Here is a 26,963-nt window from a genome sequence, read left to right as displayed (position 1 = left end):
TGGGATACCTACACAAGGTTAACCCTTGCCGCCATGAATATCGGGAGTAAACGGAAGAGAGTAGAAGACAGAACAGATAAATAGTAAGAGATAAAGACGAAGATGTAGGGAGAGAGAGATAGGAAAAGGCGACTGCCGATTTTCCCCTGGGTGGGTCAGCCCAGGGGTGCCGTCTACGTGAAGCCAGGGCCAAAGGGGTGTGTTGCCTCTGCCGGGGGGCCTTAAAGGTCCAATCACCCAGCATTGGCTCAACCCCCAGGATCCCCTTTTCCCCGGACACGGCAAAGCCACGCACGGCTAGGCGTGGGAGGGAGCCGAAACTCCCCCGTTAGCTCGGGTCCGTGGTGTCGCTACACACCAAACGCCTACTTGCGCAGGCGCCCCTGCGGGAATATATATATATATATATATATATATATATATATATATATATATATATATATATATATATATATATATATATATATATATATATATATATATATATATATATATATATATATATTACCAGCTACAAGGAGTAAGCCGGCGTCATTTACGGGCGCCAAACTTTAAGGCCAAACCTCATAAGCGCGAAAATGCACGCGACAGCGACAAGCGACGCGACGTAGATCGGCTTCGCGCGATCAGTCGCTAGCGCAGGCAAACCTCATTCACGCGACGGCTTCGGCGAGCGAATTCCACTGTTGCTGGCATGAGGCCGTCTACTCGCACCAAGAAAAACGCGTAGTGAGCGGTATGCAATTTAAAATAAGATATATTGATGTGTAATGGAACGGAAAGTGTTTATGAGTGCCTTGCAGCCCTTTTTTTATAAGCACATGCGTAAACATTGCGTTATTTCTTGTTGCGCATACGTGACTCGGGCAGGGTCACGTGCACCTGTGTAGTCTTTGTCTTTTCCAGTTTTTCGCTATTGGCTGCTTGAGCCCAGCACTTCCGGGCGATGAGCGACGGTTTCCAAATCTGGAGAACCGAGCGATCGCGCGAAAACGAGCACGCGACACGTCGCGCGAACGCCCTGTTTCGTCGCTCATAGCGTCGCTCGTCGCTGTCGCGTGCATTTTCGCGCTTATGAGGTTTGGCCCTTATTCACTTCACTTCATTACCTTAAAGACCCCGGTGAGGGGGTATTACATAAGGGGTGGGTTAACAAATGGAGGCTAATTTTATTACGTCAACAAAGAAAAGAGCGAAGGAGAGATAGAGAGAGCGTCCGCGGCAACCCTGAAAGAGACACATGTTGCCTGACGAACTTCAGTTCGCGAGCTCTTCATCAGCGTCAAATACACAAGTATCGGGCCACAAACAGAGAAACAAACAAACAAACAAACAAACAAGAAAACACAGCTAGCGGATCATCGCAATACGGAGAAAAGCCACGTGTGTATTTTTATTCACTGACCGCTCTCAGCATGTTGTCACTATTGGGCAAAAAACTCAGCAAGGCCGCTGAGTTTTTGCCCAACAAGATTCTACAAAAGTGGCAGAACGAGAGGCTATTAGAGCTTCCTTCGTATAGAATAATACGGAGCACCGCAAATTGTGATTCGGAGGGAGCCTTCATTTTTGGAGAGCTTCGTGCATTTAAGCTATTAAGGAGGAAAGGTCGAACTTTGAATTGGCGAGTATACCCGGCCTCGAAATGTCAGAAACACGGCGCCTCGCACAGCCTGACCTTCTCGAAGCTTACCGGACTTTCAGCTATATATGCTTGCTGGCGTGAAACGCAAAGCGGAACTGCTCTCGAATACCGCAATAGTGTGGATAGCAGTGGTCCGAAAGCCATGTTTTTTTATTATATTTTTTAGTGAGTCAGTTTAGGGAGGAGGTCACTCCTCCTTTCTTACGTGGTAGTTTTCGCTGTTAAATAGAGCGTAATAACGAAAGAGCACCAATTCGCACATGAATGTACACTCACATGCGTAATCCTAGTAATTGAATATATACGTTCACTACACAGGAGACTGCACATATTATTAACGTTCGCACATACGAAACGTACACAAGACTTCTTAAAGATGATCACACATCAGACGCTGGGCTCTTGCAAACTAGATCTAAGCACAACTGTAATTATCACGAAAAAAAAAACGAATTCATTTTTCGTTGTTTAACTCCAAACATATATACACAGTAAACCAAAATTTATTTGAAACCTTTTTTAAGACAGAATCAAACGAACAATTTGCTGAGCTTAACTTGAAAAAGGAATCTTCTAGTGATGCGAAATAGGAAAGTGAAACTAGCACAAAATTTGCACCAGAAAGATAAAATGTGTACTAGTTTTCTGATGCCTGCTGTGTGAATCTTAGCGTAATTTTTCGCGTAATACAAGAATAGACTATATTGTCGGGTAAATATTTGCTGTCGGCTTTTATAACAACATACCAATGTGTGAAACATTTCATTGTATAAAATATCAGTTTTGCTACATTCTTTATGGATATAATACATCCTGTGAATATTTTACTATTATATGCCTCAACAGAGGTCTGTAAGGTATCTTTCAATAAATAAATAAATAAATAAATAAATAAATAAATAAATAAATAAATAATTAAATAAATAAATAAATAAATATATAAATAAATAAATAAATACGATTGTGCTACAGCATTCATGTGTACCAGAGTTAAACGCTGAGCATTATAATAGCAGTCTCCCGTAAAGAAAAGCACGAAAAGTTTTTTTTTTTTTCAAAGAAGCGTTCTGAACACTGGCGTTCTTAATATTAACTTCTAATAAAGAATACAGGGGTGGGGAATAAAGAGGAGGGAACGAGAGAGAGGGAAGGAGGTAAGCAAGACGCGAGTCCGGTTTAATACCGTACATATACCACACTCAAAGACAAAATGGGTTTAAGGTGTGAAAAGAAACATGGAAGAAGAACGAAAAGTGCTGTCGAGGTGGATCGATTTTAAGAACAACAACGATGCCCGCGTCTCATTGTTGGTCTGCTACGCATAGGGCCATAGTTCGAGAATTCCCTTCCCAGAAAATGTTTTGTGGTCGAATCGGCTAAACGCAGTGCGAAGGACATTGGTGACAAAGCAACCGCAAAAACGCAATATGCGCTCTGTCATCTCGTCACAATAGCCGGACGCCGTGAATATCGTGCACGTTTTCGGCCGCATTTGCGTGCTCAATCAACTTCATTGTCATAAACCCCCCAGACAACGTCATCGCAGCTCACCGACGCATTCACGTCACGCTGGACGTCACACGTGATGGTTCATCGCTGTAGGCGCGTTATGAGCTATTCGCCACAATGTGGCCATCAATTCACAGGAACAGCTGCTTCTTGCAATGACGCTTAACAGGCAGCCTTCGGAGCCAGACGGTAAACGTATATTCGTGCTAAAGGAATGGACAAACTCCACCAAGCCATACCTTTTATTTTAAATGCGGAGCATCGCTTAGTCGCACGATGTCGCGCTTCGGCGTCGGGCGGTGGCGTCGTCCACAACCCTACTGCTGCGCATGCTCGCGTCTCGTGCCGGTCCAGAAAGACACCCGCAAAATTGTCACTCCCCTCCCTCTCTCTCGTCTCGCAAGGCCGACGCAGGCAGTGTCTGCTAGTTTAAAAGAAAGCAACAACAACAAAAAAAAAAACTACTACTCGCGCTGCTCAACCGTTCACTGGCCACCCCATATAGACCCTTTCGCTGTGTATACAAACAGTTGTGTTAAGAGAAAGTGGTTAACGATTTTGAGTACTTGGCACTCTACTATGGGAAAGTTAAGTAGGTGTGTTTAGAAAAAGTTGGTAACGATTTAAAGTACTACAGGTACTCTACTATGGGAGAGCTTATAGCCGTCCCGTTCTACGACGCTGATTAAGTGCAGTTGGACGGCTTCCGGTTTTGTGCACCAGAGAGCTCTTATACACGGACGAGGAATTGATGTTCTATAGCGAGAAGCCCGTTCATTTTCAACACTTTTGTCGCCTTTGTCTGGCCAAATAATTCAAATATATTTTCTTCTAAGCTACACACAACATTGTAGGAGTTAGTCGTTGATTACAAGCGGCTTCCTTTCACTAGAAAGCGGGAAAAGAGTTTTTCCTTACTCTGGCACATATAAAGAAATCAAGTTTTCTGCTTCAGCGTTAGAAATTGTTAATCGAAGTAACCGGATATTTCTTGGGAAGCCATACGCGCTGCTGCTATTATTGGACCGTCATAGAAATTATCGAGCATCGAAGGATTGAAGCACAGCATTTACGCAGATGACATTACCATCTAGTGCACAGGTGGAAGTGAGGGGCAGATTGAAAGCGCCCTGCAAGAGGCGATTGACACCGTCGAAAAGTACCTTCGTCCTTCTGGGCTCTAGAGCTCCTCGAGTAAGTCAGAACTTTTACTGTATCGTTCTACACGCCGGAGACCGAAGCCCAGAGGATGGAAGCTGTTAAACCAGATAGACATCCACCTCCGTACAAATCAAGGGGATGCCATCCAGAGGGTCGACTCCAAAGTCCTGGGCATGCTGATAGAGTCTACCGGCGCTAACAGCAAATCTATAGCCAAGTTAACTTGGAAAACAGACAGTGTGGTGCACCTCATACGCAGAGTGGCTAATAAAAGAAATGGGATCAAGGAAGACAACCACATCAGGTTGATGCATGCATTTGTTTTAAGCCATTTCACGTACGAGGCAGCAATGCACAACTGGTCTGGAGCAGAGTCCGAGACACTGAATGTGGTCCTCAGGAAAGTTATCAAGAAGGTCCTGGGCCTACCCGTACATATCAGCACCGAGCGTCTACTTGAGCTTGGTATTCACAACATGCTTGAAGAAATAGCAGAAGCCCAAGAGAGAGCACAGTTTGCAAGGTTATCTACAACACGGTCGGGGAGAATGATCCTGCAGGAGCTGGGCCAACACCCAATGGCAATTAGACGCAATTACAACGATATTCCCGACAACATCAGGAAAAATACCACGGTATCTCCTATACCACGAAACATGCATGCGTCCAGAACACAACAAGGGCCACGACTATACTTCGTCAAGTCTTAAACGAGGAACGAGGGGTCGTATTTGTTGACGCGGCTTCCTACGCCAATGGGAAAGCTTTTGTGGCAGTGGTGGTCGATGGGGCTGGCCGTGTCGTCAATTCAGCGACGGTCAGGACGAAAGACCAAATCATTGCGGAACAGGTGGCCATTGCCTTAGCACTCAAGATAGAAAACATTGAAGTCATCTACAGTGATTCTATGGCAGCGCAAAGGGGACGGTCTCAGAACAAACGCTGAGAATACTACATGGCAAGAGCATAACGCATAATCTTCTGAGTTGGTTCCCAGCTCAACTTCGACAAATCAACGACTCCCCTCCCAATCTCAATGAAGCAGCACACGAGGCGGCGCGAGAACTCTCCAACCGCGCCTCCCCGGGGATGCGTTCTACCGGTGAAGGGGATAACCGGGAAACTCTTACAACATATAACGAGCTCACTAAACATTTCTACCTGTCTAGAAGGATTTTCCCTCCATCTCACAAAAATCTAACTCGGCCCCAAGCACTTACATTAAGGCTTTTGCAAACGTGGATGTACCCTACTTTGAAAATGTTACACATCATGTACCCTGACCTATACCCAAGTAATATTTGCCCACATTGTGGGGAAATCGCTTCATTAGAACATATGCTCTGGCAGTGTACCAAATCCGCTCATTTATCGAACATCACATCTGCCAGATGGGAGGCGGCCATCCGCAGCTCGTCCTTGGCAGATCAGCTCTGGGCTGTCCACCAAGCCCGCGAGGCGGCTGAGGAGCTCGGCATCTCAGGCCCCACGTGGGAGCTGCCCGCAACACAGCGACCCGTGTTTTGGAGGAACAAATAAAAGTTTATCCAATCCAATTGCTATGTTGGCACTGACCGAAAAGGTGAATATGTAGGCACTGGATCGCGCGTTCAGAATTCAGTCAAGGGCGTCTTTACTTGGCTTTCGCTGGACCACGACATAAGGGAAGAAAAAGAAGCAGGGAATAATATCGAACACCGGATATATTGGCGCGCTGCAGTGCGACGAAGCCTGACAGAGATTTAGAAATAGCTTTTGCGAACAAATTGCCTCATTCGAGGTCAGACTTCCCACTTGCGTGTTTTTCTTTGTTTTCTATTATTTGCTCCTGCAGCGGCATTTTTTCACGTTCTTCTGAGAACTGAGTGGTTTACGTCGCCCAATATATAGGATGCGCGAATCTCTAAACTCCGTATCTCCGTCCCGGACGTTATGGCAGTGCAAGTCCTAAAGAAACTTTAATGGGGAGTTTTTAAAATTGCACCGCCCCCTTCTTTTTACAGCAACTTTCGGTAACAACGACAAGAAAAATCTGGACACTTTACTATGTGAATTTGGCTTCCTTTTGTGCTTGTTGTGACAGCACTGCCAGGGAATCTTATGTTTTCTGCAACTCAAGTATAATGATACGCAAACCGAAAGCCACACTAAAGAACGCAAGAAGGCACGCAAAAGAGCGTGAGCAGCATGTCGACTATAGTGACACATAGAGACATGCACCTAGCTGTGGACTATCTTAACACTGTCTGCATTTCGCACGCTTCACCAACGTAATCCGCTATCGCTGGGATAACTCATCAACGATATAGAAGTACAGCAAGGAATTGACGTCGCCCGCGGTATTCTCTCTACTATTGTCTTCCTCGCTTTTTTTTCTGAGTTAGTTTTTGCGCGAAGTTTCGTTTTGAAATGTTTCCTTCTACACCTCGAAAGTAAAAGGTAAAATTTTTTTCCCGACAAGTGTGACTGTCGCATGCCTTTCACAGCTTCAATCGCAGCTGTTCGCAGCGCGACGACGATTCGCAAGTGAACGTCCGAGCTGTATATGTATAACGAGACCGCTGGCATCGGAAAGCGAAAAAAGCACTGTAGGGTGTAATCAAAACACGAGCCAGGGAAATGACAACGCCTAAGCGGCGTCAATTTTGCCAAGTGAACTCTGTTTGGCTGCCTTCGCGCACACACACACACACACACACACACACACACACACACACACACACACACACACGCGCACACACACACACACACACACACGCACGCACACACACACACACACACACACACACAGACACACACACACACGTGCGTGCGTACGTGCGTGCGTGCGTGCGTGTGTGTGTGTGTGTGTGTCACGAGAAAGATACGTCGCAGACAGATAAGCCAGGCCAAGTGACGCGTCATGGCACATTTAGGTACCCTAATCTCCCTTCCTTTTCTTCTCTAAAGTATATTTCTGGGCTCACTGTCACGTTCTACCGCCCAGACATCGGCAGCTACAATGTTTTCAACGCAAAAGTCTGGGCAGGTTGATGGGCAGGTTGAACTTAACAAGAGCCAAGCTACAAGTTAGAGACAGCGCTCAGCTTGTTTCTTCTGTCTATACTTTTTGGGCTTGTTGCCTTCCGCTTGCTAAGAAGTTGAGCTACAATATAACTTGTCAGCCCCCCCCCCCCCCCCCCCGTGCAGGGTCTCCTAAAGTCAAACACGTGCTTATGGTTAGTATGGTTAGTCTCTACCCTCCTCCTCAAGAGTTCCTCTTTGTCACTCCCCCCTCCCCTTTCCGCTTCCTATGTCAAGCGGAACACATAATCGCTCAGCTCGTCGTCCCCGGAGCGGAAGCTATCTGCTTCGTTGTTGCAGATTTGCTTCGTTGTTACAGAGAATTGCGGAAGCGGGAACAGGTGCGAGCAACCAATCAGAGAACGACGGTACCCGCCATTGCGTGACGCCATTTCGCAATAACAGCCATGGGTCGTGTGTGCAGGGGCTTAGGGCTCTCTGCTAAGCCTCCCATAGGTCAAACTGACAATGAATTTTAGGCGACTGCACCTCTAATGGGTACTCCATGGTTCAGTTGGTACTTCATTTCTGAGAACTGGCTAACCTCCCTGGCCTTCCTCCTTCTCTCCTCCTCCTCCTCCTCAGAAGAAGAAGAAAAAGAAGAACACGTTTGAGTGTCCGATAATTTTCGTTTCCACGTATTCCTTAGGTGTCATCCAAGTCAAAACTGACTACTTTTCGCAACACACTTTGTCCATAATGAATCGGAGAAAGTTCCGTTTAAATAATGGCTAATTAAAACGCAGCTGGGTGCGTTGCTCTATGATTTTATGCGCAATAGAAGCATGGTCTATAGTCCGTGAAACATGGAACACAAGTGCAGGAGTGTGCTTGTTTAACACCTATTTTTTAGCAAGTCTAATTTTAGCCAAAGGCTGCCGTGGTCGCGATGCATCCTACATGCATGTCGGAAAATACAGCCATCTTCCGCAGATCTGTTCTGAAGTGTCACAGTTCAGTTTGTTTTGACCAATAGGCATTGCCACGTGCTTATAACGCCATATATTTATCATATTCGTACAGAACAGTCACAGAAGAAAAAAACATCAAAACGCTGCCACCTCAAGATTGTTAGTGCTTTGTTGTGAGAACTATCTGAAAGCGTTCTCGTTTCTTTTTTTTTTTTTGCTAAATGAAAGGTATATATGGAGACGTTAGGCTCAATGCGTGGCGCTGGATACTCCACTTTTTGTCTTGCATAATAGTTGCAATCGCAAAGCAGTGAACAAGCGCAAAAATAAACAAACAGACGTATGGACGAACACTCGTGCACTTAGTCCCACTTCTTCAACTGAAAAAAAAAAAAAAAGCGTCCAATCAAGTGAGAGCGTTTTTTTAGCTTCTCCAGGTGCGTGTAATAGACAGAGCAGGATGTCATAATGTGTTCTTATGGGTAACGATGAATTCAACCTGCATTAAGATCTCAAAATGGAAGTATACTAAAACAGTTCTTCAAAGCCATGTGAACACACACTCGAGCACCAGCGGAGGCAGGCGGAAAGACGCTTCATGCATGTCCAAAATAAGATATTTCCAGCAAAAGAAAGGAGAAGAACATGGCAGACAATGCCGGAGAAGCCATGAAGAAAAAAAAAAGGCTCGGGTTTCTGGCTTTCGGAACTACAAACCGACCGTTCTGCACAGTGCTGTAACACTCACCCTCTTCCAGTGCAGGGTGTGCGCGTGCAGCGCTAGGTTGCAGGCCAGGTAGCTGCCGGCCAACAGGACTCCAGCGACGACGCTGTCGCGCATGCGCACCGGCACCAGCGCGTACGAGACGTACACGAGGAAGAGCGCGCACCAAAGGTCTGACACGATGGCGCGCTCGGCAGCGCCGGGGTCGAGCAGAGACACGAGCGACACGAGCACTACGAACGAGCCGAGCACCAGGTAGCTGCACACGAGCAGGTGCACCTGGCGGAACGAGGTCTGCAGCGTGGTGTACACCAGCGCCAGGTAGAACACCAGAAGCGCGCCGAACGCCGCGGCGCGGGCCGCGGGCGGCGGCTGCGCCGGTCGCTGAGACAGCGCCAGATCCAGAAGCGCCCCGAGGGCGCACAGCGCCGCCATGACGCCCAGAAGCGCGGTGAGGCTGCGCCGGTTCAGGTGCAGGAAGTACCGCTGGTAGAGCGAGTCGATGTCGTTGCGGTGCACGTGCCGGTACCAGCAGAAGTAGTAGCAGGACGTGCAACAGTCCATGGTGGCGACCGTGTGCACCGGAGTCTTGGTCTCGACGTACTCCCACGTCGTCTCCTTGTTGTTGTTGGCGCCACCGGCCGAGTCGCTCGAGTCGGAAGCGCCCCCTCCGCCGCCACCACCGGACGCCACCGCCATCTTGGTCCAGAGGACGTGCGGTCTGCGTGAGGGAGAGAGGTAAAGGTTAAAGGGCGAGTCAACAAACTCCGACTTCTTTATTTACACCCCTCCCCATCCCCCCAAAGAAGTTCAGCAATTCGTAAAGTAGACCATGGCGATAACGTTTTCCGAATATTACAGCGCTGCGCGCCCGCCGCGAAAAGCCTCCATTTGGAAAAATAATTTCCGCGCTTCTTTTATACGCCTGGCCAATCCTTTCACGCCACGCGCGTGACGCGAAGTCGCCGCTCGACGACTTGACGCAGCACGCAGCTCGTCGATTGGTCTAAACCAGTCACGACGACGGGCTACGCCTTCCCCTTCCTGCGAGGAACAAGGGTGGCCAGACCACGCGAAAACTTGAAAGCATCCGAAACCGATGTTCTAACTACTGTAACTTCCCTAATATAGTACGTATTCGCAAAATTCTTGTGGCAGCATGTTCACATAGCAAAGGTGCGCGTATTTCTTTTCATAACAACTTTTAGGCCTTGGGGTTGTTTACTGGCCCGTTAGTGAAAAGCAGTCAACTTAGCCAGACGAACAATACACGGTTAGCTGCCCTCTGGGCAAGCGGTATATGGGAAGACAGAAAGGCAAGAAAAAAATAAGATAAATTGCTATATAAATTATAATAATACACGAAGTGTAATGTGCCAGAACCACGATATGATTCTGAGAGCCGCTGCAGTGGAGGGCTACGGCAATTTCGACCATATCTCGTGTTCTTCAACATGCACTAACACCGCAGAGTGCACGGGCCTCCACCACTTCACCTCCTTCGAAATACGACTGACGCGGCCGGCATTGCACGTGCGACTTGCGGGTCAGCAGCCCCGGCAGTCGCCTGTTCCATAGTGGCTGTACAACCGAGGCTTAAAGGGGTTGTACATGAAAAAAAAATGAGAGGCCAGATGGTGGCTACGATGGCACGACTGCCTAAGGTTGACTGAAACGCGCGCGAAGACAATAGCTGGGACACCCTTATTTATGTATTCCTATTTCTCTACCTGCATCCGTCAGTCAGGTCAGCGCAGAGTTGTGCAGCACATGTCCCATCTGCATTGTTTCGTTCCTTGCGTTACCGAATCAAGCGCTGTCACCATGAAATCAGGACCAACTGTGAACAGCGAACTGAACAGGCTGGTACCTTTATGCAAGGCACCGATGACGTGTGAGGCAGGTGACGCAGCTTACTGCTGCTTTGTGACCCTGTCAATCGTGCTGTCCTGAATCCAAATACAGTCAGCAATAGACAGGAAAGACGACGCGAGTCACATGCGGGGATGTTCCACGTTGTGAAATACTGTGTTTTTAAGCTACAAGGCTGAACTAAATTTTGAAGCAGTGATAACGTAGTGTTATAATAACCGAAATAATAAGAACGTCTACGGTATGAGTTGCCCTATACGCAACAAACACGACTATTTCCTTGCACGTCTATTAGAAGATAATCATTGATGTCCTTGCTGTTTATTTTTGGAGTTGAAGTTGAAGTTCATCTTCACTTCCTTTGTCAAAAAGGAGGGGACGGGACTAAAAGCCGCACAAGTGGCTTGACAAGGGACAAGGGTCCCAACTCCCTGAGGAGGTTGGGGATGTAACATTATTGAAAAACAAGCTTTCCCACGCATACACCCTAAGAAATGATGATAATCAAAATTAACTAAAAAACGTGAGGGCCGAATAAAAGAAAGAGAGATGATCAACTGATGACAATAAAGCTACAAAATGAGTCGATGCAATGAAACATTCCATATTTAGTCATGTGCAGCCTGGAAGAATGAAGAAAAACAGGAAACAGAGGAAGAAAGGCAGGGAAGATTAACAGACCAGAATAATTTGTGCGATAGATACTTTGCCCTGAAAGAAGGTATGAGGGAGATTGATGGAAGAGATAAGAACCGGAGAGTAAGCAGGCACACATGGCATTTCAGTCCGTAAGTTCAGTGCGGTCTTATTGCGAGCCTATATAAGTACGGAACTACGATTCAGGAATAAGCAGAGCGCGCAATCTATATGCCGAAAAATCAACGTTTGCAATTAGTTATATCATTCTTCCTAACCTATGTAGTGCTATTATTCCTAACCTATGTGCACAGTGTTTATTTTTCTGAGCTCAGTAGGAACGACCTTCAAAGGTTAAACTCTCCCTGGCTTGGCAAGAGCAACTTCCCAGCAAAGGTTAGTTATGGCTGACAAAAATATCTGATCCATAGTCACTACAATCACCTGAGGGCACAGATGGATGATCGCGGAGACCCATCTGAGTCCTAAAAGCAAACAGGCTGGATTTATCACTCATTGAACCAGAATAAAAGCCGTATCATGTATGCGTTGCCGAATGAAGAGAGAATGACGTGCTCTTACTGGAGCCCATCCAAACACTGTCTGGCAGGGATAGTGATAGGTGGCAGTTTTGACTACAAAAATGCCCGCCTAACTCTGGTGACACACCAACTGCATCGCGCTAAAGTTCACCGTGCATATGGCATTCAGTGAGATCAGGGGCGGAATCGTGATGTTTAACACGTCTCTTGCCGAACAAAGGTTCCTATAATTTTAAATATGTAAGAAATTTCATGAACAACGTTTTCTCAAAGTGGGAAAACGCAATGGTAATCTAATAATAAAAAACAAAGCAATAGTCTGGTAGACTGTCCAATCAAGAATACATTGATATAAAAAGCATATGAAACGCTAAAAAAGAAAAGTCGCATTCGAGCCACCTGGCTGCGACGTATATTCCTTCCTTTCACTAATTCCAGCTGGAGTGCTGTCACCGGCAGATGATCTCGCTCAAAGCAGCTTAAACCTTCCTTTCTCTTATTTATTTTCCCCGGAAAGAACGCACTTGTGCGTGTCAGGCGGTCCTGCGAAGCGGCTTGCGCCACAAGCCGAGCACATATGCTCAAAGCAAACGTGTCACATCAAAGCCTCACGGACACTCGATTTTGTGCGAACGATCGAGGGCGACGTTCGTGCAAACGAAACTGCGGGCCGGAGCTAGCCAAGCTATATATCGTAACGAAAGCGGCCAGCAATTCAGCGATGTGTTCTCGAAGGTGGCACGGAACGTCGAAAGACCACGCTAATAATAAGCAGGAGCCACGAGACAGTGCTCCGCAATATCATCAACGACGGAAGCGTAGGAGCGAGCACGAGGCACACACGGCGCTCCACGGCCCCCGAATTCCGGTCCCGAAGAAGAGGCAACACCGACAGCATCTGCGCGTGGCAGCTCCTCTCACCTCGTCCTGTCGCGATCCATTCGCAGGCCGGCCGGGATTCAGCGCACGTTTGCCGAGTCGTCCTCGTCGTCGTCCAGATTGCCGTTCCCATTAGTCGGCGGCGCCGAACGGCGGACGCGTTGGCACGCCGACGACCGTAGTCCCCCTGACCGAGCACATATCGGCGGCGGCTGCAAGTGCGCGCCTTTCCCGCGCACTAAGAGTGCAGCGTCGCGCCCGAGATGCGCTCACGAATCGTCGACGGTGCGACACCAAGGCTTCCGGCATTCAAACGAGTCGTTGTCGGCGGCTGTATCTTCTCTTGCGAAGTTTCGCTGAGGAGCACTCGCTTCGAATATCGCGGTAAAATGAAGGGCACGGGCGAAAACGCCACTGCCCGCAAATGCCTCGTAACCGTGGCACAGCCGCTTTCGCGCACTTGGCGGCTCGAGTGACCGTCGCCGGTAGGCTAGCCCTGGTCCGTAGCTGTTCCTCGTGAAGAGCAAGGGAGGCAGAGAGGAGGAGGAGGCAACCGCGGGAGGCCGCGCGCTCTGCGTGCGTGCGTGTGTGGAACAATCCGAGCCAGTGCGTCTCCCAACACCTGCTGCCCCTGCTGCTTGGTTGACGGCACCTGCTGCAGCTTCGTCGAGGACAACGCGCACGCCGCGAGCACACGTACGCCGCCGTCGCGCAGCATCGCCGCTAGCGTTGGCGACGTCGGCAGCGCTGCGACCAAGGCCCCGCGGGGATTACGCTCCCGCTGCGCGCTGGAGAGGAGGGTGACGGCAGAGAGGCTTTGCCGCTGCCTGGCGAGGCTGTATCTCGAGGAGCACGCAAGAAATGGTTGTCGCACGAACGAATAGCCTGCTGTATTTGCCAAGAAAGCACCGTAGATGTGTGTACAACGTATACATGCACGCGCGACTCGTACAGCACCGTACAGATACGACACGATGATTCTGTCCTCGTTCGTCGCGACACTAAACGACCCTTGGGAAAGATTAGCGCTCAGGAAACCTCCGCGCGCGCCGGCAAGAATGCCCGCCGGCAAGGGAATGCAGCTATCTCGGAGGAATCACTGACGTTCAGCGTAGAAGTGTGCGCCATGCATGAGCGATGACGTAACTGGAGTTGTGTCGGCACAGAGCGGTGCACGTAAGAGAACAGGAAATTAGATCAATGACGTTGCAATACGACATTGTCCCACTTTTGTCTATACACTGAATACTTTCTGTTGTTAGAGTGTTACTAAGTGTATACGAAACAGAAAGTTCATGTAAAAGGTATTGCAGGGGCTATAGCGCCCTAAGAAAGCAGAAGACCGATCACAGTTGAATACGTACACAGGTATAGGCTAGTAGCAGCGGCTTCGTTATCGCTTTCCTTGTACACGTACAGTGCAGTTCACTGTTAGAGTGAACACTCGAACGAGAGATAAAATATAAGAAATATAGGGAGGTTATCTAGACTACCAACACGTGGAGAAAGGGGAATAAGAGAGTGAAATATAGAGAGAAGGAGAGTGGGAGATGCACATTGCACACCGCACACACACACACACACGCACAGTGCAGGGTTTCACAGGCGGTCACTAAGGGATGTTGCCTTCAGGAATTGTAGAAGGACTGTGTGACTTGCTGGGCTGATGCGCTATGAGACCACGCACTTGATATCGTTTTCCGAGTAAAGTGACGATCATCTCTCCTGAAGGCACACCGGAGAGTCCAGCGATATTGTTCAAAGTCGATACGATGGCACAGGACGTGAAATGGTCAAGAATTTCCACGCAATTAAAGTTATCACAGTTGGGTGGGTGAGGCAGCCATACCAATGCGATAGCTGAAATAGTTCGTAAAGGCCACGCTAATCCACAGCCAACACTTGAATGAGCATACATATAGCTTGGCACCTAACTGCAACTAGGCGTGGAAACATTACTGGTGCACGGCGCTCTTTTGTCACATGGAGTCAGAATTGTCATTGTAGACTTCTGCGAGTCTAAGGCCCAATGGTTTTTCAAGAGAGGAAAATCCGGACATTTCTTGAACGTAAGTGATTCCTTTAAAAGGGAACCCGTCTTTACAACGCAGTAAAGTGAACAACAATATCAACCATACAAAACCTTGGAGCCGACTATATTCTCATCTTCATGTCATGCTGTGCGTTTTTAAACGATCACCGTACTATCACACTAGGAAAAAAAAAAGCAAAAAAAAATCTTTCGAAGCAGGGTTGGGTCAGCGTTCCGCACGACCAACATAAGGTTGTTTTCCTCCTTTCTTTCTTTCAAAGCAGGCTTAGTGGAGCTAGAAATATTAGCAAAGATGAATGACAGTTTTCGTTACACCGGAAGACCTTGAACATGCGAGATCCTTAATCACACACACACACAAAAAAATCAGTAGTCGGTGAGTGAAATATGCCATTGTCGCTAATCATAAGATAACCCTACTTGCCACGACCTCAAGTTTATTTATCAGAATGTTCAGTCCTTAGATATTTCCAAACATTTCACTTTTTGTGCCGCGATGATTACACCAGTCTTGCTACAATTTCATCATAAAAATGTGCATATAATTATCACGTTGGTAAACAAACTACCATCCAACCGTTATATGAGCCAAGTGTTCTTTTAACATTATTTACTTAAGTAAGAGAATAATAATTTTCTAAAGACTCCTTCTCTGAGATCGCATCCTGCGATTAAGTACTGGTTTCGGCACAGTGCATCCCTCTCCCCACACCTTTCATTGGAGTCCTACGGCTGTGAGCAATAAGATGGGCAACACTGATAACTACCCTTTCAAACGCAGCTGGTAAGCGAAAACGTATCCATAAACCTAGATGATCAAAGCGAAATGTATCTATTACAATTCAGTACGTCAAATTTATGTCGGTACATTACAAGTAATTATTTGATTAAGCATGACCTGGATGTTCACTGTTATATTGTCCACGAATGTACGTCGCCCAGTTTTCTTGCTTACGGTACATTCACCCGGTGGCAGCCCCTACTATGTAACGGATAAAGCTCGATGCCTCATCGTGCTATACTGCCCATTGTTTTAACTGGGACAAATAGAGCCAACGTTGGTACCGTTATTTAGCTTTTATGTCCTCGGGACATTTTCATTCAGTTAAATTAAGCCGCGGTAGCTCACTGGCGGTGGCGTCATGCTGAGTGCAAGGTCACAGGTTGAATGCCAGCTTTGAACTATGAACTATGAATTTCAGAGAAGAAAGCCTTTGTGCACCACGTACTCGTGCAAGCCTGGTCGAAATTAAACTGAGATCTACTACAACCGAGTACCTTTTAATGACATGGGGTTTCCAGAGGGTAATTTTAAAAATCATACTCCCGGCAGCGTAAGATTGAACTACTTATTTTACACCAAGCGTGGTCAAAAGTAGACGTATACGTAATAACTAAGCCAGATGCATAACAAGTGTAAAATTTAAAAAAAAACATACAAAAGAGCCCCTACACAAATACAAGTGTAACTTGTAGCGCTTGGTGCTTCTGCCATCTTTGTTCTTGTGTTTCGCACGCCGCTGTTAATAGGCGCGCTTCAGATTGAACTTCTTCTAACAGCTTGTGGCGCCAACCTCGAACCAGCAGCGGAGGTAGTGTTTCACTCAGCTTCTTGTAAGTGTTTGCTATAGAAGAACCAAGTATGACTATCGGCTTGACTTTTTTTTTTCTCCAGTTTCGGTAGGTTCTCCACACTGCGCATGCGTTGCGTGGTTTTGGCGGGAGCAGGTGGCGCGACTAGCTGTCATGGGATGTCGTGATTTCAGTCACATTGGTAGTTGTCCCGTGATGTTACGTAATTTTTGTCACGTGGCTAGTTGTAGCGTGAAGCTACGTGATTTTATCCGCGTGACTATATATAGAGCTTACGTGGTTTTAGTCACGTGACTAGACGTTACGCAATGCTACATGTTTTTTAGTCAGGACAGCAGTTACGTGACGAACTGCAGTTTTTACTCACGTGACTAGTTATGACGTGAAGTAACGTTATTTTTAGTCATGTGACCACTTGTTGCATAATGTGACGGTATTTTCGCTGACGTTGCAGGCTCGCCCACGAAATTTATTCGATTCGACGCCTCGCTTTAACGGCTCCTGATGATGATATTTGTCCACACTATCAGGCGCAAAGAAAACCTTAAGTGGCTACGTTGTTAAAAATAATAACACCAATGAGCTTCGAGCAAAACGGATGAGACACATTATGAAATTCGGGAACGTTCAACACCAAATTTAGATCGTTGGTCCTTTTAATTCTTTGATTTGTTACGGCAGCCGCATTTTGATAGGGGCGAAATGCGACCACACATAAAAAAACACCAGAGGGACAAAAATTAATCAGGAATATTTCATTACGGCATGCTTCATAACCACACGAGCAACATGATATTTCAGTCCAGATTTTTTTAATTACTTAACTTTGAACAAGCATTAAAGTCTTCGCAGTCGTAAACAAACACATTAGTTACCAGAGCAAGTATTATGTTGTATAGACGCCTCATCATTGAGCCGTTATAAATTGTGCACCTTTCTCAAAAACCATAGATGAAAATGAAACTAAAACGCTCCCAACGCAACAAGAGAACACTTCTAAATTTTGGGCTGAATTCGCAAAACTGCTTCTTCGTAAGTGCGTTTTTTTCAGCTCCGCTAATGATACGTCCCTCATTGTGGTTGATCGAAACATTTGTCTTCGGTATGACTAAAAAAATACGGGGCGCATTCACAAAAACTCTTATCGCAGAAATTTTTCATGAAAGCATATTCCTCTGTTCTTTAACACCTGCTCGTGAACGGCTCAACGGACTGCCGAATACAGAAGCACGCTCCGGCAATGCATCACGCTCGCATAGTATTTTGCGTATGTCCTCGTGCGCACTATACTTGTGAATGAATCACCACCACTTTTCTTTTTTTTTTTTGTAGACTTCGGTTTCATGCAAAAGATGAACGCTCTGAGAAAAGGAGACACGTTGAACAAACTTCGTACTTGCGCGCTAATGTTTGCACGTAGATCAAGGTACTCATTAGAGAAACAGGAACAACAGTTAGTGACGTCTATAGTCCAGTCGGAAACGTTCGCCGAAATGTCAGCCCCGCGCACGGAGTTCATTATACTCGCAAAGAGCACGTTCAGCGGCGAAGGCAGGCGTCGGCAGCAGCTGAGTGCAGTGATCGAACGAACAACGCCACAGCAGGCCAGACGCATTCTCCTTAATAAATTTCTGCGCACATATATGGTTTTAATTTCTGAGAGGACTCGGTGGTACACCTCTGTGAGACAGGCACGCGCGTAAGATGAGGAGCGCTATTGCTAGGACGGAATAATAATAATAATAATAATAATAATAATAATAATAATAATAATAATAATAATAATAATAATAATAATAATAATAATAATAATAATAATAATAATAATAATAATAAAGAAAACAAGTACTCCGAAAACAGGCTGATCTCTGAGATCTTGAAAGGCACAACTTGAAATGAAAAGTACATTTAGGCTAAATGTACCTAAGAAATTTTTGGGCGTGCTTGCCAGCTGTATATAAGACAATAGCGTAAGCTTCACTAAAAGAGGATTCGTGACGCATTCTAGACTTAAAAATTGCTCGAGTGGTAGTGAGGAAGAAGAATGTTTCATGGATCTGCCACAACGTCGCTCCACTTTGAAACAAAAAAGTCATGAAAACATACTTCTGCATGCGAAAGATGAAGTCATTTTGTTTTGTTCTCGTATCAGTGATAAGGGGGGCGACAGTGATTAATTGTTGCCGAGGTTTTACGTACCGAAACCACGATATGAATATGAGCGATGCCGTAGTGGCGAGCTCCGGAAATTTCGACCACCTGGGATTATTTAACGAGCGGCCAAAATCTTAATACGCGGACCTGACGATTCTCTACGGAACTGCGGCCGCCGTACAGCCGGGATTCGATCCCGCAACCTCCATGTCAGCACTCGAGCACTATTACTACAACCGCTAGACCAGCGTGGCGATTTCAAGTCAGAGGGAGAGATAATGTGTTGAGATTGTAACTCTAAGAAAATTGCGGCGAGAAACAAAAAAAGAGAGAAAGAGAGAAGACGACCAAAGCAAGGGGTTGCGCCAAAGCTCAACTGCGACCTGTAGTACGACTGTCACCATAACTCACTATAAAGATAGAGAATAAAGAGTGACGAACATTGTCTCACGTGTAGCACGGAGGACTGCGGCTGCCTCGCGTTTCTTCGCTCAGGGAAATCGTGTACACGGGTAAAAGGCGTCTCCCGCGTCCGTTCGCGAAGTGGAATCGTTTGACGTCGACATGGAAAAACGGGTTTCTCTCTGAAGTTGGGAAAGTACGCGGATTCACTTTAAAATGGCCGAGGTGAATATGAAGCTCTAATGCAGGAGATGCGCCTGCACGTGCCTGCTTTGTAAGCTGTACCTGCTCCTCTTGCACTCAATCGACGTCAGTTAGACCGTCACCGAGGCGACCTCCGCACACAAAACACTTGTTCTTCGGGCAAAGAGATTTATCTCCTAATTGGGCGGTTAATATTGGGCGTTGCATACTAATGTCGTATAGTGGGTTTCAGCGAGTACGAAAAGAAAAAAAACAGCTCCTGTTCAGACTTTAGGCTCAGGAAGCGATAAAAACGTGCCCTGGTTCGTTAAAAGACGAGTCAGGTTCGGACCTTGCTGTTTTTCCAGTGAAATGAAGCGGTTTTGCAAGGCATGTTCGCGTAATTCTGAGAAGACGAAAACGACAGGCTCGCCAAAAAATAAATGAAGAAAGACGGACAGTATTGACGGGACTAAATAAACGGACGACTCAAACAAGTTCAAATGCAAACGGAGAAAAAGCATGGTACTAGTTTCGCAGTTGTTGGGGTGCGAATTCAACTGCTCGTTAAACATGCTTGTTTCGTTATCTGCGAGTATACTGTCCGGTTTAGAATTCTTGTCCACAATGAGCTCACAGCTGTGGCGCGTACACCACATTCGAGACTTGGTGCGGAAGGTTGCTATGTTGGCCAATGCAAATTCGAGAACACAATCTACAAAAGCAAGCAGACCACGATACGCGCGGGAGCCGTCTATATAACAACGCAATAAGCAAACGAACATGGTGGGTATCCATGTTTGCGCAACACTTCATAATGAACATCGTAATAGAGCGATATTGTACAGCCAGACAGGAACACTTATCCTTTTACCAATGTTAACTCGGTAATAACGAAACACGAATGGGACCAAACAAACGAAGGAAAAAGGACACAAAAACAAAGTAAGCAGGCGAGCAAAGCAGTCACCGAAACGAGAAAAAGCATTGTGGGCTTCATGTTGATCCGCTATTTCTTTGCATCAACCTCTTTGTTTTGCCATCTCCTCCTAATAGGTAGGTAGATTAGCGATTAAGTTGTCACGGATTAAATTCCTCCATTGTTACCTATGCACGAATATCTTGACACACCATGCATCAAGGGCCCAATCGTAAAGCTTCATATTTGTAACTGCTAGGCATCAGCATTAGCTGATATTTTTTTTGGTACATGCTTAACGTAACATCCTTTATTTTCGTTTTTTGTTTTTATTTCCTGTTTTATATTTGTTTGTTTGTTTGGAAAAGGGTCTGTTAAATGCGAAGTGAAGATAAGCCCAAAGCTATTCTTTTTAGGCTGAGTGCCCACTCAACTTATGACCTGGGCGCTCCGTCGTAGAAGAGTCAGACAAACGCGTGTGTATGTGATGTGCATAGAACTTACTCTCGGAGATTTGAAAGCGTCGCCTTTTTACGTTCGAAGGCCCGCGAAGGTGGACCCGTGTAGGGCGCGCATATAAACGGCGCCGTTTGTCCGAGCAGCAGCTGCAGGAACTCGCACAAGCGGCAATAGAAGAAGCAGCGCGAGAAAGGACGCGATCGCGTCGAGCGGCGTCACTATAGTTTTATGAGGCAAAGACCAGCCAGAACGAGAGAGAACGCTCAAAGTTTGTGAGTTGAAAGGAGGGCAGGGAGCGAAAAACCCCAATGACAATAATCACAGACTCGAAGGCTGCATGTAGAAATTACGAAAAAGGTAGAATATGTATGAAGGCCTTCCAAATTCTAACCAAAGCTCACAAGGACTTCCCAATTGAATACACCCAAACCATTATCTGGGCGCCGGGGCACGAGGGCGTCACCGGGAACCAGTTTGCAGATGAGGCGGCTCGAGGCTTCACAGATTACCGAGCTTCCTTGCACACTGCAATAGAGGATCCAACGCCCCTAGACCCTAACTTTGGTGCAATTCTTCAGTATTACAGGGACAATAGAAAAGTGTATCCAGCACCGCATAAGAAACTTACAGCAATGGAATCGGTGGCATTACGCAGAATCCAAACAAACACATACACGAACTTACACAGGCTGCATGTATTCTACCCCACAGCATACAAAGATATATGTCCGTGGTGTGGGGCCACACCAACTCTGTTTCACATCCCGTGGGAGTGTACGCATCACAATGAAGAACACCACAACATGAACAACACAGAGGAACAATGGGAGGCGCTGCTGTCCAGCTCGGCCATTGTTGATCAGCGCTGGCTGGTCCAACGGGTAGAGATGATGGCTAGGGCCAGCGGAGCCCTGGAATAAGGGCCCGACCATTTGGAATGCTCCGCGTTATGCGCAAATAAAGTTTTCTCTCTCTCTTGTGAGTTGACGTGCGGATTTACCTATATGCGGGCATTTGCTTCTCCATAGGAAAATAGGTGGAAACACAGCTCGTCAGAAAAACAGGTGACATAGATAGATAGATAGATAGATAGATAGATAGATAGATAGATAGATAGATATATAGATAGATAGATAGATAGATAGATAGATACAAATAAAAAAAGAAAGGAAGAAAAATTTCGGCCCCACCGCTCCAAGAAAGTGCCCCAACTTGTCAGAGGCATCGTACTGTCCACATGTTCCCCTGCATAAGCGACGACGCTGGGTGAGTGACATCGCGCGCTTTTCTTTTCTTTCCGTACACGCTAGATGAGTGACGGTTGCGTCCGGGCAAGCGTCGCCCGATACACGGCCGAGACGTCGGCTTAGCGCGACGGGAAGCGAATGGCCGGCGCACGAGAGAGATTCGCACGACGGCGAATCCGAACGAGACGAGTGTCAGACGTTACCTACGTGCGAAGCGAAATGCCGCCAGTTCTGTGCGTCACGAATGAACGAATGCATAAGCGACGTGTACGTGTAGGTAAGCCGGGCAATAAGTAGGCAGACCAGATTCACTTGGCTGGCCACGACTTGAACAAAATGAAAAGGGAACGCAGCAAAGAGAACGGAAAGGGCGAGAAATGGTGACCGAGTGTGAGGGAGGGTGCCGCCAGAAAGATGAACTGCATGCATCTGCAAAGAGCGACGCTAAACAGTGGTGCTCGGAGGCAGAATCGTTAGTGCAAGGAGGCAACGCTTCACAGTTTGAAAATGCTAAAGCGCGCAGTACTGCCATTTATTTCCGTGCAAATACGTGAACGTACTTGCATTAGGTTAGCTAGGGCCTTTGCATTTAGTTTACAAACGTTCCGTGGCAGACCGCAAGGACGGGCAAATGTAAGCTCAGTGTAAGGCATACGCCTAAAGGGATTAACTGATAATTAAATTATCAACATTTCACGCCATATAGGCAATTAAGGCAACACCTCATCAGCTACGTAGCGTATGAGAGAGAGAGAGAGAGAGAGGGAGAGAGAGATAAAGATGCAAAGAAAGGCAGGGAGGTTAACCAGACGCACATCCGGTTTGCTACACTGCACTGGGGAAGGGATGAAGGGGAGAAAAGAGGTTGCAGAGAGATGAGAAGGTACACACAATCACGAGCACACTCGGGGAGCACACACAGTCTACAGGCGGTCGCTCAGGTTTGTTGACTTTAGGTAAAGTAGCAGTGCTTTAGTTGCTTTCTGCGCAACTGAGGCCGATGCCCAAGGTCCTAGTATCTTCTGCACACAAAATGGTCCGGGGTCAAGTTGATTCAAAACCATCCGGAGCTGGCATCGCTGGCATCGCTGTGTGTCGTAGCAAGCGCAGCTGCACAGGACGTGTTCGATGGTCTCTTCAGCTCCGCAGTAGTCGCATGTAGGAGTGTCTGCCATACCAATGCGAAAGGAGTACACCTTTGTAAATGCAACACCCAACCAAAGGCGGCATAACAGTGTCGCATCGGAGCGGGAAAGTTGTGATGGTAGCTTTAGCTTAAGCGAAGGATCCAGTTCATAAAATTGACACCTTTGGAAGCTGGTAGACGACCAGAACGTGCGTGTGAGATCTCGAGCCAGCAGGTAAAGTTGCCTTGCTGCATCATTCCTTGATAGAGGAATCGGGACTTCACGGGTTCCTTCATGGGCTGAGCGGGCTGCATCATCGGCTAATTGATTTCCAGTAATACCGATATGTCCAGGCAGCCATTGATATATAATATCATGCCCTCGTGCTAGAGCTATAAGCGCGTACAAAAGCCATGCCATTTCAGAGGCAACTGCGCAACAATCTTAAGCTACTCCACCAATCTACCATCAGGCTTAAGCCCCGCATCTAAACCATCGATTCCACCTTGGTGTTTGATTCATCTTGCATGCAGTGCACCTTGAAGTACGAGGAATCAAGCAAAAAATTGAGCTGTCATCGACTGCCTTGAAACACCTTTCTCTGCTTCTACTACATATTTATATCGACGGCTCAACGATCATCCGAAGGTCGTCCGGAGTGGTGGTTGTGCCAGCAAGAGGTGCAACTGTTACATTAAGACAGTTGCACCTCTTGCACCGACCACCAAACAACTTCAGCGGCTGCGGAACTCGAAGCTCTTTGCGCCACACTTTGTGTTTTGGATCGCGAACAACTGAAACGACGGTCAGTTTTTCGTTACTTTTCAGAGTGACTTTTTATAATTTTCTAGTGACTCCTTTTTTGAGTGACAATTTGGAATTTGAGAGATTGTAAGGCAAGCTTTACAATCTCTCTTGTCAGCCCTGTGGCGTGGAAACATATGAACAGCTGGTATTCGAGATAAGATAACTTATTAATACGTCATTTTAGAAGGGACCCATGTGACATTTTAATGGTTGCCAAGTCTCTGCGGCGTGATTGGCACCGAACATACTGATAATACTAATTGGTCAGCTTTACAAGGCGGCAAGGCTATGCCCCTTCCAATTCTTATGCTGCTGCCTTGCTTCGAAGAATCAGAAAGAATATTTCGCGGCACTGACTATACGTCAAGAAGCCAAAACTATCGGCAAGACCACCTAAATACGTTACAGCAATTTCAAATAGAAACTGTACTGCGCTAAATAGAGGCCACTATGCTATGCCGCTTATGGCTAAGAGTGGCTTCCACGAAGTCATATTTGTTTCGGATAGGGACTATCACCACGGCTTTTTGCGGCGCGTGCAGCACCGAGGAGACTTCGCAGCATATCGTTCTTCCGCAAATGCCCTCGCTACGCCGTGCAGACACGATCTCTCTCATGCGCTCTCGCTCGTCTTGACAATACGATGACACTAGAAACCATGCTCCAATGTCATCCTTAAAAGGCATCGAGAATTCAAGCAGCCAAGCCGCTGCTAAAATTTTCAAGGACAATAGACTTGCACTGGTGGCTGTAGACTCTTAATGATGCCGTATACCACACAAAACAGCCACTCCGCCTGGTGACGGTATACGTGTGGGCTTTTCCTTTCTTCACTCTTCTTTCAATCTCTCCCATTCCTTCCCCCGTGCAGGGTAGCATACCGATTAAGTCAAACTGGTTAAGATCCCTGCCTTTCCAGTCACTCACTTTGCGTCCTTCCTTCAGGCTTCACTGCCAGATATCGAAACAACTGACGTTATGGATAGCGTGATAACCTCCTACTGTTCCGAAACAACTGGCGTTAAAGATGGAGGCTGTAATAACCTCCTACTGTTCCTCTAATTGAATTAATCTCCCGTCTGTCGCATGACAACTGCCCACTTTATTTCTGCCTGCCCCCCCCCCCCCCTTCCTGACAGAATACAGACGCCGCGTACACGGTCTGTATGAATTTAGGAATGGGTAAATTCTTATCCAAGTGCGGATTTAAGCGTGATACGGATCTATTTATTACGTGGGTGGGAATTTCGCAACATGGTCGTTCCAAACGTTCCAGCCATTTTGGCGACCATTTTCAATGTCATTTTCGAATCATGCTCATTTATTGCATTGAGAACAGTGAATTGCTAAAATATTTCAGACAGAAAAAACATTTTCCTTTCCTCACGTGGGTGCCCTCTGAACTTTCTAGATTGTTGTCCGGGTTTTGTTTTGAAAGACATTTATTTTTGAAAAATACTGCTCTTTATTTCGGTAACAAATTTGGTCTACATGTTAAGTAAAGAAGCTTCTGTAGGGTGTTTGAAGCTCAATGATATTATTTCAGTTTTTCTGCCACGTATGCCTCCAAAAACTAAGCCTAAATGTGTTGCGTTTGAATTTTTTCCTATGCAATACTGCGCTCTGTATGAATATCTGAGCAACAAATAGAACTCGACAGAATGTACATTTTGTGGAAAAAATATACTTAGACTTCTCAAGCGGTGAAACTTTACGATAAAAAATAATGAATTTCACAAGATCAACATTTTTGTTCATATTGAGGCGCGATTTGCACCATGTGGTGGTCCAGTAAAAAATCACCTTTATACCTAACTCAAAAGAAAATAAACAGTTATTTTTATGTGGCAAGTTTTACCTCTACGATTTTCGTATTAAAAAAAGAACAACATTTTTGAATTTTCCCATTGACGGCTATCTGCCCATTTGGTCATACGACAGGTGCCGCCTTAAAATTCCCCATTGCCGTCACTGGAACACTTAAAAAATTATTTTCTTCCTTAAAACAAAAAAATGTAATAATAAGATTTGCCATATGAAAAAAAGGTCTATATACTTTTGATTTAAGTATAGAGGTGATTTTTAACTGGACCACCAAATGTTGTAAATTGCGTGTCATAATGGACAAAAATGCCAAGTTTGTGAAATGCGTAATTTTGCGTAAAGTTTAACAACTTGATATGTCTTAATGTATTTTTTCCACAAAATATACCTTCTGGTAAGTAAGTATTCATTGCTATGATATTGATTCAAATTGCAGTGTAGCAATAGAAAAACAGCAAACATTACTCATATTGGTTATATTCTTGAATATCAATGTGGCAGAAAAGTTGCGTTAGTATTACGAAGCTTCAAACACCTTACAGTAGCACCTTTACTTAACATGTAGATCAAACGTGGTATAGAAAACAAAAACGGTACTTCTAAAATAAATGTTTTTCCCAAACAGCTCGGGGGACATTCTGGGAAGTTCAGAATGTACCCACATGAACAAAAAAGGTTTTCCACATGAAATATTGCAGCGATGCACTGTTTTCAATGCAGCAAACCAGTACAATATTTCCTGCCGAATACATTTAAGATGGTCGCCAAATTGGCTGGAATGTTTTGCATGGAATGACCCAACAGAAATGTCGAGCGAACTTCACGCAGACGTTATCAGGAGTATGTCACGGTGACTGATGCGAATGGGCAGCGATAATGCAAACATAAATGTTGCGGCATAAAGGGAAATGAACCACTGACATGTATAGATGCTCAGTATGTCATCTGGATAGAATGTTCGCGTTGTGATACGTCGACAGATCTAAGAGCATCCTTCCGTTGCAATGCAAGTGATAGCGCTGTTATTGCGAGCCACCTGGTCCACTTTTAGTTCTTTTTTTTGCTTTATATATAGTCAAGATTCGCGCAGAGGCTGCGCGTATAAGGCGCAGAAGGCGGAAGCTCTGAACCTACGGTGCCACTAATAAGAAAAAAAAGGAAGAAAAGGTATATGATTGCGGTTGGCTTTCATACTAGAACGAATGGAAATAGGCGTACGCCATGCAGTCACAGATGTCACCGGAAAATACAGG

General features: G+C 46.1%; 1 protein-coding gene across 4 annotated transcripts in view; it reads right to left on the bottom strand.

Annotated features, from left to right (window-relative positions):
• The window catches only part of LOC119159572 (adenylate cyclase type 5), a 258,967-nt gene that overhangs the window by 99,510 nt on the left and 132,494 nt on the right, over nucleotides 1-26,963 (bottom strand). For 3 of the 4 annotated variants that reach the window (XM_075891501.1, XM_075891500.1, XM_075891502.1), the window contains one exon: nucleotides 9,038-9,734. In XM_075891501.1, the coding sequence (XP_075747616.1) occupies nucleotides 9,038-9,734 (697 nt within the window). Of the gene's footprint in view, nucleotides 1-9,037; nucleotides 9,735-12,984; nucleotides 13,147-26,963 lie in introns of those variants that run through there. The other variant, XM_037412376.2, reaches the window with a different exon arrangement.

The sequence above is a fragment of the Rhipicephalus microplus genome, chromosome 1 (genome assembly GCF_043290135.1).
Source record: "Rhipicephalus microplus isolate Deutch F79 chromosome 1, USDA_Rmic, whole genome shotgun sequence".
NCBI lineage: Eukaryota > Metazoa > Arthropoda > Arachnida > Ixodida > Ixodidae > Rhipicephalus > Rhipicephalus microplus.
The sequence above is the reverse complement of the archived record's forward strand: the minus strand, read 5'-3'. Positions and strand labels throughout refer to the sequence as shown.